Genomic DNA, 21,705 nt, shown 5'->3' on the forward strand with positions numbered 1-21,705 from the left:
TCGTTGACATCGCTATCAGAAGTAGTGTTACAGAACAGAAGAGGGATGGACCTCTTATTTTTGCAACAGGGAGGATTGTGTGCAGCCCTAGGAGAAGAATGTTGTTTTTACACGGATCATACAGGAGTTGTCAGGGATACTATGGCAAAATTGAGAGAAGGCCTTGAAAAACGTAAAAAGGAAAGAGAAGCCCAGCAAGGGTGGTATGAATCATGGTTCAGTCGTTCTCCCTGGCTAACAACCTTATTGTCTGCAATAGCGGGTCCATTAGCTTTACTAGTACTTGTGTTGACCTTTGGGCCGTGTATAGTAAATAAAATAATTAACTTAGCAAAAAGCAGACTCGAAGCTGCCCACCTACTGTTGATAAAAAGTCAATATGAACAACTCAATGAAGATGAGAGTAAGCATAACCCTATGCTCTCCCTGGCACAGGAGGCTGTTGCTCGATTTGATGAACAAATTAAAAGGGACCAAAACAAAAAGGGGGGATTGTGATATGTGCTAATTTGTTGCATCAAAGTGAGAAACAGCCTTGGGAACATCTTGTATTGTGGTATGTACTAATTTGTTACATCAGTGAGAAACAGCCTTGGGAACATCTGTGGGAACATCCTACAGCCTGTGGTGGGGGGCATGTACTCCGCCTGAGAAAATTGAGCTGAGCTAGCGAAGCAGCAATGTTAGTTCAGATAGGCTAATATGGCACACAATGCAGAGGAAGACTCCAGCCTTCATCCCCACGACCACCAGAGGGCTGAAGAAGACCCCCTAGCAACAGCCGGCGCAACCGCAGAAGTTACAGGAGGTGCCCCGTATACCCGGAACTGGAATCGCATATAAGGAGACTGTGAGGGGGGGTTGTGCGCGCCGTTGGTGGAGCAGGAGACTCCCCCCCGGCCGCCCAGCGCTGTTTTGCTTACTTGTGACTTGCTCAATTATTAAATTGGAATTTATGCAACCCGGCCCGAGTGGTTGTCAATTTGTCACATTTACCTATAACAGTAGTATTGAATAATCATGCACCAGAATTTCAGACAAAGACTTCTGTCAATATGAATTGACAAAAAAACAAAGACACATCGGAATGTTTTAAAATACACAACGCTTGTGTACATTGATAAATGACAACTACTCAAATTTACAGTACACTATTAAACACATCTACAAATATGTCAGGAATGCAACAATCTGACTTTAGATAGTTGAAATTCTGAACTTGCAATTTTCCTTTCATTGCTTAGTTTCCTCTTTAAAACTTAACATAGACATTATTTTTGAATAATAACAAGGCTATGCACCTAAATCATTCTGCACTCATGTTTTACTGTGGAAAAAAAAAATTGATTCACTTCAACAAGCAACAGAATGAAGTTTCTGAATCACTACCACAATATTTTGAAGTGCTAACACTGCTGCTCAGAACTGATGAAGTGATCAGATACTGTGAATGTTTTTCTCCCTTCCTCTCTTCTGTGACATACGAATTCCATTTACATTCTTTAAGAATAAAAAAAGGTAACTCCTCAGACATTTCCAATGATGAAATCAAACCACCACACATAGCTGGCTGAGAAATTAGGGAAGAAGTGTTTGGGTCATTTGATTTGTGTTTTGTTTTTGGTTCTTTCAGATTCCTAATGTTTTTATATCACATTTTTCCTAGACACAAATGAGGGTCTGAATCTTCAGCCCTTCATAGACACAAATTCAGCCTCAACCAGTATGCAAGCTTTTCAAACTTCACCATACAACTAATTCAACAGACTCAGAAGTTCTTAATAAACCTCACTGAAAAAAAATACAGCTCAGTGCTTACTGCAGTAACACAACATACTGAAGTACTAGTGGTAATTACACCTTTTGAATGAGTAAAAACCAGGAAAATATATATTGCGAAGTTGAAAGTGCCTCTGTGAAATTCAGCTACCAGAGTGATTAAGCTAAAAAACAAATGCACCAATTGCTTTCTGACAAGAGCTCTGTATTGATCATCCATTATTTGCCAACCAGTTGAAGAAAATACAGCAGTTTGGAGAACTGCTTCCTCTGAGCCATCTGTACTTGTAAAGATTTTCCTAAAACAAAACAAAGCATAAAATGTACCCAAACTTCCCCCTCCCATTTTGCAGAGCAGCAAAGCTGGTCCCCACAGGTGCTGGCATTGCAACAGCCCAGAGTGACCCAGGCTGCAGAGGTGCTGTCAGAGATCACCCCGTTGCAGTGCTACGCATTGGTGCAAGCTTCATGTGCAAACAAGGTATTTTCGAAGTTTGCCAATGATTTCAGTTGAGGCTCTATGAATGAAGTGCTCCATTATACACAATATATATCACTAGAATACGATACTTATTGGGGACTTCATGAGGCATTGGGAAGAAATATAATTTGTAATCATAAAGTTTTTGGAGACTCAGTGTCATGTTGGGAATAAATTTGTCCTTCAGAAAACATCATAGCTTAGCATAGATATATACACATAACTTACAGGAATTAGAACTCCTCCTTCTTTGATAATTCAATGTAGTACATTACACTACATGAAAACTCAAGGTAACTGAAGATGAAACATTACATTTACAAAGCAATTGTCTTTTCTTGCTTTAATCCAGGCCAACACATCTTAGTCCCAATGGTATTTTAATTTCAAATACCAAATTCTAAAATGTTCTCCAGAGGGCATCATAAAGCTCTCTGAAAAAGATTATTACTCCTCTCTCTGAAAAAGATTATTACTCCTTAAGCATCCAAATTACACCACGCATAGAGCAGTAAATGCAATGTGGTTATAAACATTTATAGCAAAAAATCTATAACTGAAAACCCCTCCATTTACAAGATGGCTGCAGAGCAGAAAGAGCTCTCAAACTACCTGATATTCTTCCACCAAAAATAAAACAGATTCTGTATGCTGATTTCAAACTGCCTTCAACACTGTATGTCAGTGAAATATTTTCCAATGTGGAATATGAACTAGGTGTCCAACTTTTGCATCATGTCCTAGAATAGTGCAGCCAACTTAAAAGAAATTCACAAAGGAACCTGAAAGGAGCAGTCTGAGGAAACACTAAAGGAGCTAAATGTATATGAATTGGTTCTTATGTTAGCATATAAAACTGTCTACATGGTATAAACACCAAGAAGGGACAAGAGAATTCCTTAAGATTCCTAAATAGGAGCAATAGCATGAAATACAAGAAAAGTGGAAAATTTAGGTTGAACATCACAAACAGTACTTGGACATTTTAGTAGGAAGAGGGATTTTGACGTAGCGAGAACTCTTAACAACGGTACATTATCCTGAGCTATAGTCAGGATGATATGAGTTACTTCATGTTTAATGTCAACTTATATGCGACCACTGCTTCAAAGAGGAGTACTATTGCCTATGGGTTAAACATAATGCAGTCAGCAGAGGCATTTGCTACAGAATTTCCAAACATGGAGGAGGAATCCACCACCTTTCATAACATTTCAGTGGAAAACATGGTGTAAAAGAGGCTCGCTCTAAAATAGGAACATGTCACAAGAAGCATCAAGCGTAACTAAGTTCCTTCTGCATGACACAATGCAGAATTAAAATGGTTTGACTGACTAATGGCAATGCTGGCATATTATGAACATTTTACTAGGTTAATAATTTGTGTAGAACAGCTGACTATGTTTTGTTATTTCCAGAAGCATAGAGTACACTTACAAGGGGAAAAAAAAATAAAAATTAGAGAAGGCCTTTGAAGTTTCCTCAAAGCATTTTTCCTAATTTTAAGACAGCCAGCTTCCCACAATTTTAAGTTCTAATAAGAATTTCATAATACAAGATGGTTTCTAACCAGTGTTCTTAGCCATTGAAGCCACAGGTGCACAAAGCCATAGGTGCAGAGATGCTAAGGAAAAACTGTGGTCCAAGAGCTTCAAAGATGTCTCTGTTATTCTTCTGTATATATGGAACAACTGATGAAATTATGTAGAACATTTAACGAGTAGTATGTCTGCTGGTGACCAGTAAATTAAGTCTGTATTGGTGACAGTGCATTCTTAATTGATATTTATGAAATTCTAATGTAAAAAAATCAAAACAGTCATAGAAATTTCAGTACAACCCAAAGTAACGTAAACTTGCATAAGCTTTTAATAAGCTTCCTATACACCTACAGAACATCAGACTACTAAATGCACACACAATCCCACAGGGTTTGAATGGAAAATTCCTCGCATAAAGTGAAGGTTAAATTTCCTCAGGAAGAGGTATGTCATCATAACCCCACTTTGCCATTTATGCCAAACACCTACTCCATACAAATCTCAAAAAGAATATAAATAAACCACACAGTAGCTCTTTGAGGATAAGAAGGGGCTTTTTGAGTAAAAAAGGTTCTCTTAAAATAGGTAGGCATAGATTTGTCTTTATCTCAGTATCTGAGCATCCCAACTACATAATGTATAAAGGTGTCCTTGCAGCAACCCACATCGCTTGTGAATAGACCTGTGTGGAAATTGCATTTTTCCATTCCATACAAAATTAAACATTTCCACACCTTTGTTATAAATTGAAACATTGGAAATGTTTCATTTCCTACATAATGGAAGACTTCAAAAACTCTTGGGCAGACTGCCAGCAAGCTGGTGAAACAGCTCAAGACTCCAGACACCCAGGGAGCCTGCCAACATGACCTGTGTACCTATGTGGTTAGGCGACAGACAAGCACATCAGTTTTTAACAGACTTAATGCATTCCTGCAGAACATTTCAATTCTGTTTGATAGGATTCTCTATCCAAAAAAGACTTCCACTGGAAAGTTTTAACTCACACCAGTCAAAATCAGCATCATCATCACTAATGCTCTTTAGGTAATCCAATATATTAATTTATCCCATCACGGTAGAGCTGGGGATTGGCCCTTGGTCTTACATCCCACCCCAGCTCTTCAACCATAAGACCACTCTCCATATCCAAAATTATCTTTTCAGATCTTTGCCTTCCCTGCTTAGGTGTCATTCTGATGCTCTCTGCACACAAGAGTACAGATCCAAGTAGAGCCCTCTTATTCGGAAAGAAGAGCTGGATTTTCCATAGTTGCACTACCCGAATAATGTTAATATGCATGTCTGAAGAGTTTTCTGATCCTAGCTAGACACTTCTCCAAAACATGAGTGACTCCCTGCTAAGTAGCAATTACATAAAATACTGGGAAGGGCAGCATCAACTAATTGAAGACATGATGCTAATCCGTATGAACTAATGGGCAAGCTAGCAACTGTGAATGGAACTGGACCAGCCTTGCAAAATTTCGTTCACAAACATTTTGCTGAGTTCCCAGCAATTAGTCTGTCATGTTTCAGCTTGTTTTTTGCAAACACATAAACAAAGAAAGGTATAAACTTGGTTGAAAATATACATCAGTCTGTAGCAAAAGGCAATTCAGGTTTTAGTTCCGTTTTGTGTTGCTCTTAGTGGTGAAACTGAAATATGAATTCCTCTGCCTCTTTTTTCACACTTCTTGCTGTGCTGTAACTGAATCACCTAAATGGTCTCTATTTTTCAGGTTTATTAACCAGAGCAAGTAAGTGGTCATGACTGCCATCAATTCCACCCTTAACTGTATTGGTGCAGTTTAGCTGGTGGGGAACTGCAGAACAGGGGAGGTAATGAGCTGTCAGGGTAAGCACGACCTTCTGGCCTGCATTCGCCACCAAGGACTGCATATTAAGAGTTAATGTCTCTACGAATAAGCCATAATTCAAACTACATTTGAGAAAAATTAAATTAAATTAGATAAAACTGACTTTAAAGAGGGGCACTCTGCATTACCAAATTTACAGTACAAATCAAGTCAACTCAAGTGTCTAGTACTCTGGAAGTCTGCTTGTGAGCACACCACTAGCAGCCCTCAGCCTGAAGTTAATTTATAAATGTATTCACACACATTCAGACACTCATGAAGAGCTAGCAAACTGGCAACACTTGAGAGCAGTAATAACAAAAAGTGTTCAGCAAATGCTTTCATTTGAGTTGTTTCCTTTGCTCCGGTGACAAACAGTGCAAACAAGTTTGCATTCAAACTCTACTTCCTTCACAAGCCCATATAATTCTCTTTGCTTCAGTGCAGGGGGACAGGGAGAGGGAAGTAGTGAAGACTTACTCATCACTCCACTATTTTGGAGGAATATAGACTAAAGTTTAGAGAATATTATTGTATTATGGATAGCATATGGTTTCAGTAACCGATGTATGCAGTCAGTGCTGCTTGCATATAAAGGACAGACATTTACTGCTTGTTTCATGCTTAAAAAGGTGACAGACAGCTGTATATTCTGAGGACAGCACGTGTAAAGCATATATGCAAGGTGCTGAAGACAGGAAGCCACTTGTACAATGAGAAAATCAGTTTAATGATCTGCAAAAACACCTGAACAAATACAAGTGCTTCCGAGGTTCTCACTAACCAAAATCTGCAAGTTCAACTTTTATGAATCAGGCTGTCAGTCATGTAAAATGAGTTCAGCCATTAATGGAAAAAAATAAATGTACAATGATGAGGAAATGACCTAATGGATCAAGGCAGACTGACTTAATTTGTTATAACCAACTGCCCTTAGGAGAAACTATAGAGGGAGTGGCCAAACATCAGGATAACAGTTAACAGAATCTTTCCTCTTGACAAATTAATTTTTTTTTTTTGGTATGTTTCAGAAAGAATAGGAAAAAGAAAAGAAGAAAGAAAAAATATTGTTCTCTGCATGCTGGAAAGGTCTTTGGTGCATATTACTGTTGATAAAAAAAAAAATAAAGCCCACATGCAGAAGTGTTTAATCAGGAAGAACAAGCAAAGTGAAATACTATCAGCCTTGTTTTACGCTCATCCTGGCCTTTATACCTGTAAGTGTTCTTAGCAACTTTTTTTTTTCCTTTAAGTACATTAATTACCCCATTCTAGGGAGAAAATAACCCTGAATACCCATTACAGCTTCTCCCTGGCTAACAGGAATTTTATTAAAGAACATCGCCATGCAGAGTTCCATGCCTAGGAGGAACTAGATCAATTATCCCTGCTTAGTAAATAGCTCACATAATATTAATGATGATTTCTTTTTAACTGCATTGATACATGCAACCACAGCAAAGATGCAGCAACAGAATGCTCACCTATTTTTTCTCTTCTTCTGTTTTTTCTCTTCTTCTTCTGTTTCACTCCTGTTCCCATACTGCCAACAAAGAATTTGAGGATGGCCAGAGCACTCACCATACTGACATGCCACTGTCTAATTCACAAGTTCACAATCCTCTTCTCTCCATCCCACTTGTCATTTTCACCAAGTTTCAGCTATAAACTTTTCTTCTCCATTATCTAAGCCAGCTGGGATTGTTTCTTTCCTCCACCTCCTTTCTAACTTCCTCACCTCTCAACTTTTGATCTCCGAAAAGAAATTTCTTTTGGAAAAGCTTGGCACATTTCTTAGTCAGATGGAACACTGTTCAACTTTTTGCATTGATGTGGTAACAAACAAAATAAAGGTAGGGATGAACAGGAGGAAAGCAATATAAGGAAAAGAAATGAGGATCCCAAACAAAGGCTAATCACACAGGGAGAAGACTCCCTTGGCAGTATTTTCAAAGCAATGCACAAACTGGAATGTTGGATATGCTCATAAAGAAAGATTTATTAGGAAAAACAGAGAGCTCAGGTGTTGTCCACTGGGATGTTTCTTTATCACCAGAACACCAATGACCAAATTCAGCACAGACAACATTCCAAATTAATGCCCAAGCACTAAGTTCATTTCCCATTTCCTTCAAAAAACAGAAACTCTTTTTCAAAACAGCAATTTGTAACAGAGGCTCAAAGTAACTCTTTCATGCTTTCCATTTCAGAAAAATGCGCTAAGCCTTCCTTGACATTATGTCTTTTCAATCAACTGCTCCAGTCTCAGTCCATGGACTTAATTCATAAATAAAGCAAATGTGATAACCACTACACTAAGAAGCAAAAAGATGCTCACCTGACTTGGTTAGGTCGTATTTTTGTTATCCTGATCATGTGTTCCACTGTGCAGGCCTCCATTAAATGAAGCAGGAGTTCCAATAGGCAGATTAAGAATCACATATGCACCCAGAAATGTATGGCCTGTTATGTCAACACACTGAAACCACTCTAGAATACTCTGCTCATAATATCCAAATAGGATATTCTTGAAGTCTGCAATATTAAGTTAAACTAGTAGCCGAAAGAGGACACATTACAAAGAGGTACTTTAGGAAATACTGAAATAACATAGCCAAAACCTGAAAATTTTAGTATCATGGAAATTGCTTGTGGGGAAAGTATTAAAACCTCACTAGCCTCCCACATACAGTGGAAAATTGCTCCAGAGCACAGAGCTACATGCAGCCAGACATTTTTGATTAAGTAATAACAGAGTAGTTTTAGTTAAAGATTAAAATATAACAGATTTTTACTCCAATAAGCTAGGAGACCAAAATCAGAGCATGTAACTTGGATGCTGATAAAAGCAACATCTGTCACAGAATGCACAGAGCACCATGGAAAGACACTGTAGTGATCTGAACTACAGGATGCTAAATGCTATTCGGAGCACTGAACATCATACCCGAAAGGACAGCCTTATCTTATGGGACTGAGAAGTAGAAAGCTTTCATAATATAGTCTATTCTGATTCCTTTTTTTTTTTTTTTTTATTTCTTACATGGAAAAAACTCAGCTTGTCTGTGACTCAGTTTTTCCCTTCATCAAATCATAATCATACATGTTAGTATGTGTAGTGACTGCTTAGAATCCTTAAATGTCTGGCATTAAATAACTATAATATTATACATCTACTTTCAGTATTCTCTCAGACACTTAAAATAAGTTCACAAAAAACATTCATAAAATTAATAAAAGAAATGTTTCACTTTTGGTCCTGGATGACATGAACATCTAGCACACTAGGGAAAGCAACAGCCGTCCTAAAAATTAAATATAGAAAGATCCAACTTACATTTGTGTTGCAGAGTTTATATTGCTTGTAGGTGCCAATGCACACAATAGCTGCAGCCCTTTGAGGCTGAGGCTGACCCTGGAGCACCTGGCGTGATGCAGACCCATGATGGTTTGAGTCACTATTATGAAACAAACTTTGAGATGCAGGAAATGAAGTTGACTGATAAACTGAGGGTCCTATGACTTTATGTCCAGCCTGAGGTCCACTTTCTTCTTGATAAAGATTCCCATGTTGAAGTGAAGGATTAGCTGACTGGCCGTAAGTGTTCCCGAGACTTGGACTCTGATGAAATACATGGTTCCTTGATGACTGTCGCTGCCTCCGAAGTTTCTGAGGCTGCTGACCAGTATCAGTTTGCAAAGGTAAAATATATGGCACTTTTCCATATCCATACTTTCCTGGGCCAATAGGATTTCTGTTTCTGCTTCTAAAGACAGAGAGAGAAAGACAAAACAGTTACTGAACTCATAAGTGAAGAAGCAGTTAGATATATATACGACTTTTTGTCCAAGTTATTCGCTGCAGAGAAAGAGGTACCCAGAAATTTCAATCTATTAAAAAAAAAAAAGAAATACAAAACTGTAGTTTCGATTTGTGTATTGGGAATCTCGGATGATGTCAACTGGTTGGACTAAAACCTGGGTCCTCTTTGGCTAAGTTGCACGGGAAGTTAGTGTCTACTAGCAAAGGCAAGGTGTTAGTCATGGAATAAAGTAACAGGGTTGTTCTGATTTGTTTTGTTAATGCCTAGGACTCTCCTTTAAAATGGAAATTCAGAGAGTCAAAGCTGTATTCCTAAAATTTATAACCATGTTTCTGAGAAGCTTAAGATAGATAACAGCATGGAATGGAATCCCTACTGCAGATTTGGGTAATGACAGAAGAAAAACTGAAGTCAGTATGCACAAAGCTCACTAAACAACATTTTGTATCCATTTAAAAGGCTTCCTGTGCTTCCACTTCATTTGCTACTTAAGAAATAATTTAAAAAATTTAAAAAAAAAGAGACAGGAAAAAGATGAGGAACATCAAGATACTACTAAAGACTCCTGGAAAAGATGACAAACAGAAAAATATTTCTGTTATGATACACAGTTTATTTTCATTCCTTCTTTGGCTGGCAGAATTATCTAATTTTTTTTTTTTAATATAAGAGGTATGTATTAGAGATATATTCAATTAATAAATCATGAGCCCCCAGTTCAGGTTTTTGGGATATAAGCCCACCTTTCACTGCATTCTACTACAACATCATACAGGAGCCTGACAGCCCCCAGCACTAATCACATAAGTTTCAGGGGTGCTTTCCTGTACACAGATCTCCTTTTCCTTCCTCAAGACTCCACATTTTGGACAGTGACCCATATATCAAACCATGTGCCAGAAGTACAGGAAGTCACAGGGTAAGGAAAAGCTGAGGACACCACAGTTGTATTCCTGGAGAGCATACCTCCCAGGAGATACCCCCACCTGCAGCACACCACCGAGCTCGCTCTTCTGCTCGAGGGCACGTTACACCAAGTGCAGCTTCAGACAACAGGTCAGTGACTGCCCACTCATCGGCACCTGGGATCATGGAAGGGGAAATGGTGGTTGGGGTACTGTGCTGCAAAGGCAAGATCCGAGCACAGGGCTGGGAGAATGACTCAGTGAGATGCATTCACTGCTAACGGACAGTAATGGACAAACTCAGACCCACGACTTGCAGACAGGGTGGAACAGAGTGATGTTGCCCAGTCGGGTGCATGTCCCACCTCCCGACACAGCTCTGAGCCAGCAGGGAGCACTCTCATACAGCAGATACTCCCTGGAGGAAGGTTTGAAGCCTTCTACATACCAGCAGCAACAGAAGGAACTCAGCCCAGAAACTCAGCTCCCACTTAGGAGTGGAAAATCACAAAATGAATAAAACCACATTCAGGCCACATCATTCAAGTAGGTTAATCTTGGTATTTTATCTGCAAGCAATAAGTCCATTTGCATATGTTTTCCTTGTCACCCTGTACAGCTCAACATCACATCAGACTTAGATTTCTAATACTGCAGTCTGAAGAAATGGAGTTGGCAAAGAAAATTCTTCCTGTTCAGAGCAATGTGAATGTGTGAACACAGCTGTTCTTGGGTAACCTTTGCAGCTCAGGAAGGGAGACACCCTTGAAAGAAGGTCATTTTCCTCCTGTCCATAAAATGTATTTTTAATATATATAAAATACATTTGAATTGCAATGAAAACTAGAGGTTATAAATCGACACACTTATTTTCTAGAAACTGAAATGTTACAGATGTCAGACAGCCACCAGATCAAAGGCTTTTCTTTGGATTTGTTTTTTCTTGTATTTATTTTCTTCTTCTCTTACATGGAAACCTTGGAAGTCATTTACTTAACAGTCTAGCTTTATGGACATATTGGGCTTTTAATCAATCTTCCTGGCTCAAGGATGTGTGAACTGAGAGTACTGATTTACCCTGGCCGGTAAGTCGCTAGCACTCTTGAGCTGTCTATACCAGTTAATGTGCTCTGTGACAGTGATGGTCATTGTTGAGGCATGGGTTAGTAGTTACAAGAGAGAAAAGAAATATAATGGTTTTGTGGCATTAAGGGAGGATAAAAAACCCTCCCTGTAAGTGCACCGGAAAGGAAGGGGGCTGAGAGAATTTATGGACTGGTAATAGTTCAGAAGTTGAGATTAAAAACAACTTGATTTAAATGAGCACAGTTTGGGGAGGTTTTTTCCTTTCCTTTTTTTTTTTTTTTTTTTAACAGATAAAGCCATTAATTGCCCCCACGACACTGCTATTTCTCGTTTTTAACATAACTCTTCACTTCTGAGCAAGAACAAAACTAAAAGGAAGAAATAATCTTTTTTCTTGAGATTTCTAATCATATTTTGCACTCAGAAACACTTTGGTATCTTAGTTCACATGAAGCATTTAGATTTTGGAGCAATTCAGTTTATGTGGAAAATAGATACAATTCCTTATTCTCACTTGCCCCAAACTCTAATGATTCTGACAGACAGCAAATTTCTTCTCAAGTTGACCACAGGAAATTTGAGGTATCTGAGATACGAACAAACCTTGGTGACAATTCCTGGCAGCTAGAAAGTGCACCTATTTCATTATGTGGACCACAGGCCATGGGGTGGTATTCCAAAATAGATGATGGCATTCTCCACAGCAGCACCCTTGCAGGACTGGATGGAGGGTGGCAGGTCTACTGAAATTAGTGTGTGAAGTCTATCATCTATGGTCAAGTCGTTGCATTTGGCATCAACATGAGGAGAAAGCTGAGAAAAACTGAGCAATATACCATCTGCAGACTATCTGGAGCAGTAGGAATATGCCTCTGTCTCAGCCTTCTCAGCACCAAATTCTTTGCAGCAAGCAAACACTAGAATCTTGCACAGATGAACAGCTAGATACAGCGTCTGATCCTCCTGGAGGAACGTCTGCCTGGCAAACCAGAAGAGGTCAAGCAAGAAGTTAAATATGGGACTGATATTTGACCGTCAATCTCTAGTTCAAGGTCATGAATAGGAACTGAAAAGAACTGAAGCACATGCAAGAAATGTTGATATAAACTAGGACTCCTCAGCTTGGCAAAGATGATGAAATGGGCATATGATGGTCTTGAATATAGCATGCATAGTATCTGAAGGAGGGACCCATAGCTGAAGGCCAAAAGTGTCCAGAAGCTACTAGAATTTCACCAAATTCTTTGAAAAAAATAGAAGAAATTTGATTCACATGCAAGTCAATTTTTTTTTCCTGTAAAATGGTTGATTGCTGCAACAAACGTAACAGTTCACGAGAAATGAAATAATAACATTCTCCCTGTTAATTCCTGTCTCATCTTGGCTTCTTTTTCTACACTTTGACTTGGAAACATTGCTGAAGTCCCAACTTATGAAGAAATAAGGCACCATTTCTGGTAGCCAAAGCTGCTAGCACCCTTATGATGAGTTGATCATGGTAGCATCAAGGCTCACCAATGAGTCCTCTCCTTTGCCCTCTCCTCTTTCCTTAAGTCTCCCACAGCAGCTAGGGACACAAGACTTTGCAGTGTAGCACTGAATACAAGTTTCAATTTGCTCAGGTTGTACAGTAATTATGATCTGGAATTTCGCTGGAACGCCCTTCCTATGAAATGGAAGATTAACTTCTTGTAGCTGGGAACATCACATTTCTTTCAACATATAAACTGCTGGAAACAAAGCATAACACACAACCTCTAATTATTAACATCTTTATCAGTGTTCAGGCACTCATTTAAACCAATATTGCCTGGAATGAAACTATTCAGCACAAGGTTTGCTTTGCCTTAAAGCGCCTTTCATTCACATTTGGCAACATCCTTACATTGCAGTTTGTTGCAATGTAATTAAGAAGCCTGTAAAAATAGCTTGGCAGTAATTAGCTTTTATATTTCTTGGGGAGAGTCAGCTAGAATTGATAATGATGACATGTAGTAACGACAGAGGGACTGTTACGCAGATCCATACAAGAGGAGAAAACAATGGGGAGAGAGGAAGCAGGTGGAGGAAAGAGGGAGAAAAAGACTTTCATTAACTTAATGATTAGAATTTAACTAACCTTGCAGACACTACTTGTTTTATGCAACTACTTGCAGGAGATGGAAGTAGGCCAAGCCCTGATGGCTTGTGAGGAATTTTGAGTTGCCAGCAGGACTTGTTCTTACCTACCGTTCTTGTGACCCACATTACTCACCCCTCACCACAGCAGGGTTTGAAAACTCCTCCCTTTTGGTTTACTCTGAAGAATCCTGCATTGTACTTTTTGTTAGGCTAAAGATAAAGGGCATCATATGCACCATCATGGCCCAGGTCAGAGCTGGGATGCATTCTCATTTAACGCAGCAAGCTAAGGAGAAAAAAAGAATCAGCAAGTGACAGCACCCCCTGAGCCTTGTTCCTAGTTAGTCAGATATAAACTAGATTGAGGTTTCACAGCAGTCAACTATACATGTTCAAGTATGCTGGAAACTAAGACTCAACCTTCTTAATGTAGCAATGGTAAGAAGAGCATTTGAGCAGGATGTTGAGGATGTGTTGCTACAGGAGTAAAGTTGACTGTGTGAACCACAGTCAACAGCTCTCAGACAAACACTCTGGAAATCCAGTTTGAGCAAGATCTGAGTTTTAGTCACAGCTTTGACAAAGGTTTTCCCGAAAGGTGCTAGATTCTGTCTTTACATATCTGTAGTTCCCCCAGCATTAATGGGAAACAATTACATAAGTCTGGGAGCAGAATGCAGCCCAATATTCCTCCCAGCACAAGAGTTCCCAAAATAGCTGTATTCATACAGGATTATAACATATTTCCAAAACCTGCAACATGCAGCACTGCACTGACATATCTAGGATACAAATGCATCAATATAAACTCTTCACATAACCTTTATGAAAACAACAGTAGTAATTTTAGATAGCTTCTGTTAAACACAGTCATTATGGAGCAGATATTGTTTATATATGGATTTACTTAGGTATTAAAACTATAACCTGGAACACTGAGCATGAGAATGACTGCAGGGTTGAACTCCAGTAGATAAGTCAATCACTGGCGTTAAAATATGAGCATTATCATCTCAGAACTGAAGCATTTAACATACCAATATTTTGCTGCTCATTTAACTATGCAATAAAGAGTTTAAAAAAAAAAAGTCAAGAGGAACCCAACTCCCAGAGAGGAGAAAACACCAATTGTCTGACAAACAGGTAATGGGAAAGAGAAACCTGCTACAGTCATTTCATAATCCTCTGAAAAAGGGAAGGTATTTTAACTGCTGAACTCGGATCATCCTTTCCACAGGATTACTCAGTGTTTCTCAGTTGTGTTAATTCAACCCTCCTTTTGCATCTTCTTGGACCCTTTAGAATGTTAAGCTATCAATTACCGTCTAGATCAGTCTCCTCAAAAGCACTGTCCTTTTCAGCTGAAACAAATTAACATGACTATTCCACTAATACAATAATTTTCATCACCAGTTAATGAATGTTCTTAATCACAAGTTTAATAGGTCTGTCAAGCATACTTCCTTCTCAGGGTCCAGACCCAGTCCTCAGATGAGCAGGGGCAGCTTCACTCTCATACTCTACAGTTTAGGATACTGACTTAGGACTGGGAGACGTGGGTTCATAGCCTTCATCTCTTTCATTCAGAAAAGAGTTACTCCTATATCAGCCAAAATCAGGTAGAGAAAGTACATGCTCCCAGGTTGCTCGTATGCAATGGCAATTATTTTTACATAGGGCTTTTGGCTGTATAATTCTATGTCAGTCAGATTTCTGCTACTTCTGATGCAGTCATGCTAACAAAGCTGTTTAATGTAGGCCAGGCCTTTTATTTAGTTGCTTCTAATAAAAAGATACCAGTCAGCAATTTTCTACATTATTTTGCATGGACAAAGGCCCTGAACACTTCTTCAAGAATTAGAAGCAACAGAAAGGAAGAAAAAGCATCTAAGATAAGTAAATCTCACCAGTTTTATCACCTGTTAGGCTTCCTGGATAAACTGTTGGTATATTATAAGCATCATTTCTTACCTCGCTATGCATAGTACCAAATAAGCGCTCATTAATAAAGAGTGCTTTGATAACTGAAAAGATGGGCACCTTAAACTTAAGCCAACCTAAATATATTGTTGATTTCAAAAATACATTTGCCCAGACAAATATGAAAAAATCAGTTTTCATGCTATTAGTGTAAGGACTGTAGCAAACACATTTTAAAATAATTATTAGCTAGTACACTTGTTGGTCTAACTATTAAGAATTTCTCTCATATTCAGGCTAAGTCAGCTGAGAATACTGAGAATTGGGCCCTCACAGTACCTCCTGAGTGATGAACAGGTATTTCATTGTAGTAGCTTTTTCTAATTTTAGCCATAGGCATACATGTCCCTTGACAGGCAAATAAAAGTATTATCACTGCCTCAGAGTTTATGAACTAAGACCAGCACTTTGAACCTCAAGTGTTCTTGAGTTTTATTAACAATGAAGTACTTCACTTAACTGATGGGCTGGTTATTTACATTGCATAGAAACCCCCTTTGAACCTCCTTGAAGGACACACAGCATCTTTAAAACATGCAAGTAAGATTACAGATTTCCTGGGCCTCCACCTGTTCTCTTAAGTGCTTGTCACAAAGCTCCTCTCCAACATTCTTCATTTTTTCCCCCCTTCTTCATCAGCTCCTTTCTCCTTACATTTCTCCCACAGTTCTATTAACAGATGTTCCCCAGCTTACTTCCATCCAAAGCATAACTCATTTTCTTTCTTTTCTGATGTCAGAATAAAAAACGTATTTTACATTAGCTTTGCAGCATTTCACTCAACTTACCTCTCAGTATCATTATATTGCTTCTGTTGCAAATGAAAAACTGTAAGGTTGACCAGTAGCAAAAACACTGTTGATGACATTACAAAAGACTTGCCGTACTACTCTTGCAATATTTTCTTAGAATGAACCCAAAGAAACTGCCAGTTTCCTTCACTTTCAATTCCCAAACTTTCACCCTGTTTTTCAAGGAGTAATTAATGTTCTTGGAACTTCCACTTCCTAAGGTAACACCCTTGAGCCACTAGTTTCACAAGAGAAGAGGAGGAAAAAATGCTCAAGAATCACAGACTTAGTGATGCTTTTCCAGATTTACTCATTTCCATTGACAGAAAATATTCCATAACCTGAGAAGACCATTTCCTTCCCTGCACGCCCAGCCAGAACAGCAACTATTATGAAAGACAATGCAATCTCATCACAGAGTATTCAACCAGATTTAAAAACAAACACTGAGCACTTTCTCTTAACTTTGCTGAGATTTAGGTTGACTTTGAAGCTTTCACCAAAACCTTCAGAGACCTGTTTTAACAGAAACTCTGTCCTGGAATGAACAGACAAGTCCTCCTGCTCAGAAGCAGGACAGTGAGCCTTGCATAAGGCCACAACGTTAGATCAGCCTTCCAACTTCATTTTTATCTAATACATATCCTAGCAAATTGATTTATTCAGTGCAACATTACCCCTCATCTCAGGTAATTTTGTAGATCCTCATCCTCAGTAACAGAATTTTCAGGATATATAATATTTCTAGTCAAATCCTAAAAAGACAATTGAGTTTCTAAACCAAAGCAGTTCAAACACAAAATCCAAATGTCAAAGATACCTTCAGCATATAGTACAAGGCCCCAGCAACATCCCATTCAAAAACTGTAATTACTAATAATTTATCAAATATTGGAAGCCAGAGCTAAATAAAACATTTCCACTTTAATTCAAATTTAAATCTTCCACACAAAACATCAGGTTATTTTCTCTTTCCCCTTCTGATATGATGTAACACATCTGCGTTAAGCATATTTAAAAAAAATGCATTTAATAAATGAGAAAGAAAGAGTTTCAGTCAGTGATCATTACTTAACAAAACAAAACCCATAAAAATAGCCGAGACAAAAGAAAACTGGACAGTCCATAAACATTAACAGCAAGAATTTACAAAACACATTCACTTTGCTTAGAAAGAGAGGAATTTTGTTTCTGAGTGAGAAAACATTGCCAGTGAGTGCCCTAAATAGTATTACAACAAGAGAAAGAAGTTACTTTCACCACAGAAGACACAGGAATGTAAAGGTAGCACAGACCTTCCACGTCAGCTCTGACCACGCTCTGACGCGGAAGGAACAGGGGGTTATAATTCAGTCAAACGCATTAACACGCGAGTTGGCTGGCACATCAACTTCCCACTGAAGACCGAGGAACCAAAATGCATTTTGCAAGTCCCTGCTCTTGGTGCCTTGATTCCCGCTATCACTATGAACCATCATAAAGTGTACCAAGAATTTAACATACTTCTGTCCTCTGGTACACAGAAAGTCTGGTATTGAGCCCTGCCAAGTAAGCTAGAAAGATGTCAAAAGATAAATTTAAACAGAATATGCTCATGTATACAAAGTGAGTAGAAAAATCAGAACTACACAGACTCTGGTGCTGACAATAGCTATTAATATGTACAGTGATTAGTGTATAGTAAAATGATTTCATTGGCACTGTTAATAATCTGTATACATAAGAAGTCACAAAGGCTTCTGCAAAACTGGGCTGACCTCAAATCCCTCGCTGACAGGAAAAGAATTTTCCATTGACAGCTGGATTTAGGGGCCAAACTGTTGCAGCCTAGAGCTACAATAAGCAGAAAATGTCTTACCATCCTCTGAAATCTGTAATTCTCTGAGAGTCTCATCTAACTTGATATCAATATTACACATGTGGGTTAATATGGGGAAGCAGACTGAAGTTACAGGAGGTGACAGGACATAAAACAGTATGATTAGCAGTAAAGAATATATTAGAAGCTTGAATTCTGCTAGCAGACAAGAGGAGAAGATCAAGCAATAGAAGTTATTTTATTTGAGGCTGTCATATATACACTGAAGCCAGGAAAACAAAGGCTTCAGCCTTGCAGGATATTTGCTTGCAGAGGAACCTCTGAAGCAGTCTGTGGCAATGCAGCCTGAGCAAACCACAGAGTGAAGAGGGAATGGCAGGATACAGGCCCCAGCTGAAAATGTTCTTCATGCAACAGCTCCTCGTCTTGCTGAGAATCATCCACAGGCTATGAGGCAGCTACTTATATGTAACAAAAATTTTTAAAAAGAGAATATTAAGACAGCAGACAAGAAGAGAATTAAAAACACAGTTCTAACATGTTACAGTTACGGTTCTTAAGTCTTATATATCCTATGCGACATGTGCCTGGTAAGAGATGTTCTCACTTGTTTTCAGTTCAGGTCAAGGGCAGAAACCTTTACTTTATATGTTACTTTCTGAAGAACAAAAAAACATTTGTTGTCAACTAGTTTATCATCAGGATTATAACCGTCTCAAGGAATATAATGACAGTGCTGCAAAAATTAAACAGATTTTGGTGATATGTCATGGAAACCAGAGAGATCCCTTAAGGTACCAAAATTTTTAACAATTTTGAATATAATGTGCCCATGATAAGGGCCTGATATTGCAGGCTTGACACTCAGGTCAGAAAAACATGCAAGAATTTAAGCACATTGGTTTCAACACAAAAAGCTGAGCTCAGTACTGGTAACACACAAATGGTCCATTGAAGTCACGGGAGTAAAGAGGATGCATTACATAAAAGGCATATAAGACAGGAACACTATGACTGGCTTCCCTAGAGTTGCAAATCAAACAACTGGACCAGTCCTGTGCTATTCATGTGAACATTTTGCCTTCCCTTTTACCATCTCAGTTCTGTAAAGTGTTCAAAATACAATTGTTCACCCCTCTGGTGTTTACAAATAATAGAACCGAAGGGATACACATATTTTAATCACACCTTCTCATCCTGAAACCAACTTCACCTCAAATAACCACTGTTTCCCTTTCCATCTTCAAAAGCCCCTTATCAATTCTTACACATTATCATCTATTTGAGGACTACTTTTTATTTCAACACTTTAAATCAGCTACTGTATCGATTCCATTCGTCAAATTTTTGTTGGTGAACTCTCACAAGACTGTGGTATTTTTACAATAATGATACAAACTGCTGTCTCATCCTATGAGGAAAAATGCTGAGACAGGCTTACAGGTCTGTGCTTGAAGCCTTTACTGACTGCAGGCCACAGGGACCTCTTGGTGAGATGTAACACTGCACCCTTTACTCTGTAGCTGGAACTTTTTTTGATATAATTGATGCTTTAACGTTTGCATTAAGACCAGTGAAGTAAGATACAAAAAAAAGTTTACAGGGAATAAAGTGTTCTGCTACTATTAAAAAGACAGTGTCCTGGAAAATTAAGTAGAATTTTTATTCTTTGCTCCTCACCCTCCTTTTCCTTTCTTTAAAAAGCATCAAAACAAATTTAAAATGTGTCATACTTTGTGAGCTTCTCATTAAAGAAACCTAAGTAGAAGCCCTTCAAGCTTCTATAAGGAAGAGAGGCAGAAGCTAGTAAGCCAAATCCTGTTTACCTAAATCAATTACATGTATTCTACATTAATTAAATCTGTTTTTCTAGATAAATATAGCAAGATTTAACCTAATATTTTAGATCATAGCAAAATATCTATTTAGCAGCATATTAGTGTAACTGACAACTTTAAAAGCACACTATCCATTTACATACTTTAGACAGTTAGAGTTGCCTTGATTTTCTTTCTAAAGAATCAAAAGGACTTATTAGCTACTCCTGTCAATATTGTTCCAACCTTAAAATTTACATGTAAATAAGAAAAAATGAAAGGGAGACCAAGAACACTTAACCGAGACCGAATTTCAGGAAAAAAGGGTCCTAATTATGTATGCTTCTGTTAACAAGATAGCATATATTTCCTTAAAATACAATTCATTATTGTTATTACTCCTAAAATATTATCCTTAAAATATTTTCAGATACACAGTTTTAATCCCTGGCACAACCTCCATAATTCAAAACTATAACTGGCCTAAAATTGTCCTATTCAATCATTTGCTCTCTAGCCCTTCCGCTATTCTCAAGTTTTCCCATGTTTTATATGTTCTTAGGCACACAGTTAATAAGATTTATTTTAAAAAGACTGTCCACCACACATTTTTGGCCCCCTTTTCTTAAGACTGAGCCACAAAATAAACTGTCTTATCCTGGACATAACTGCTATCACGTTTATACCTCATGGTATTTTAGCAAATTCTGACATATGTAACAGTTTTAATGAAAAGGAATGTTTTAGTGGTCCTGGGGAATCTATTGCCAGCTACTCAAAAGGGAGTGATCTTAACAGTCCGGTTGATTCACTCTACTCTTTTGAGGCAAACCCCATTACGTATCACCTCTCATTACTGTACCGTAGCCCTGTGCAACTTTGCATTCCTTTCACTCACCTTTCACCAGCTTTACATCAATCTGGAGAAAATCACTTAAACATGAATGAAAGAAGGGAGCCCTTTGACTCTGCTTTATATTATGAAAATACATGCTATTTGCTCACTGACCTAGAAAATAGCCTTAAGGTGTTAAGCAGTTATCTTTGTCAAATGTTTGGTCACAGGAAAGTCAAGCTACCCCTTCCGAGAATACATTAAATACTGGAAAGTGGAGCCGTCATCATAAACTTTTTTGCCACATTATAGTATGTTATTCACACTTCATCAGCACATTTCATTGCAATTAAATCAGTGCCGGCATTCATTTTACTCCTATTTTCATCATCAAGGTATCCAAAACAATGCAACTAACTAAAGAGTTTGGTTTACTTTTCAGATAACTTTAGTAACTTTTGGTAACTACAATATGATTTGTGGATATTCACTAACATTCCTTCCTTCCTCTCCAAAAAAAGTTCACAAATTTAATTAGGATTCAATTCTGTATAAGAATCAAAAAAGGATTCAAGAGCTTTACTTCATGAGTTATGTTTTAAAATCAGTATTGTGAGTATATTTGAAGTAAAAATTTCAACTGCCAGAAGAGACAGAGTAACCAACGGTACTTGAGAAGCGTGTCTTCCATAGAGAAACAGTATTAAATCGTAGGGCTGATTCTTTTGTCATTTCTGTATTGTATTATGGGCAAGCAATACTTAAAATTTTTCTGAAAAATAGAATTCATTAAAAAGGTCACTAAATAAATGGTCACTTGGGAACAGGTCTCGATAGCTTGGATTACTACAAGATAAATACATATGG

At 38.1% G+C, this 21,705-nt stretch overlaps 1 protein-coding gene across 1 annotated transcript in view; it reads right to left on the minus strand.

Annotated features, from left to right (window-relative positions):
* The window catches only part of THSD4 (thrombospondin type 1 domain containing 4), a 414,956-nt gene that overhangs the window by 339,061 nt on the left and 54,190 nt on the right, over positions 1–21,705 (minus strand). The window contains exon 5 of the mRNA XM_067305466.1: positions 8,998–9,427. Coding sequence (XP_067161567.1) covers positions 8,998–9,427 — 430 coding nt within the window. The remainder of the gene's footprint in view (positions 1–8,997; positions 9,428–21,705) is intronic.

This window comes from Apteryx mantelli, chromosome 15 (genome assembly GCF_036417845.1).
Source record: "Apteryx mantelli isolate bAptMan1 chromosome 15, bAptMan1.hap1, whole genome shotgun sequence".
Classification (NCBI taxonomy): Eukaryota; Metazoa; Chordata; class Aves; order Apterygiformes; family Apterygidae; genus Apteryx; species Apteryx mantelli.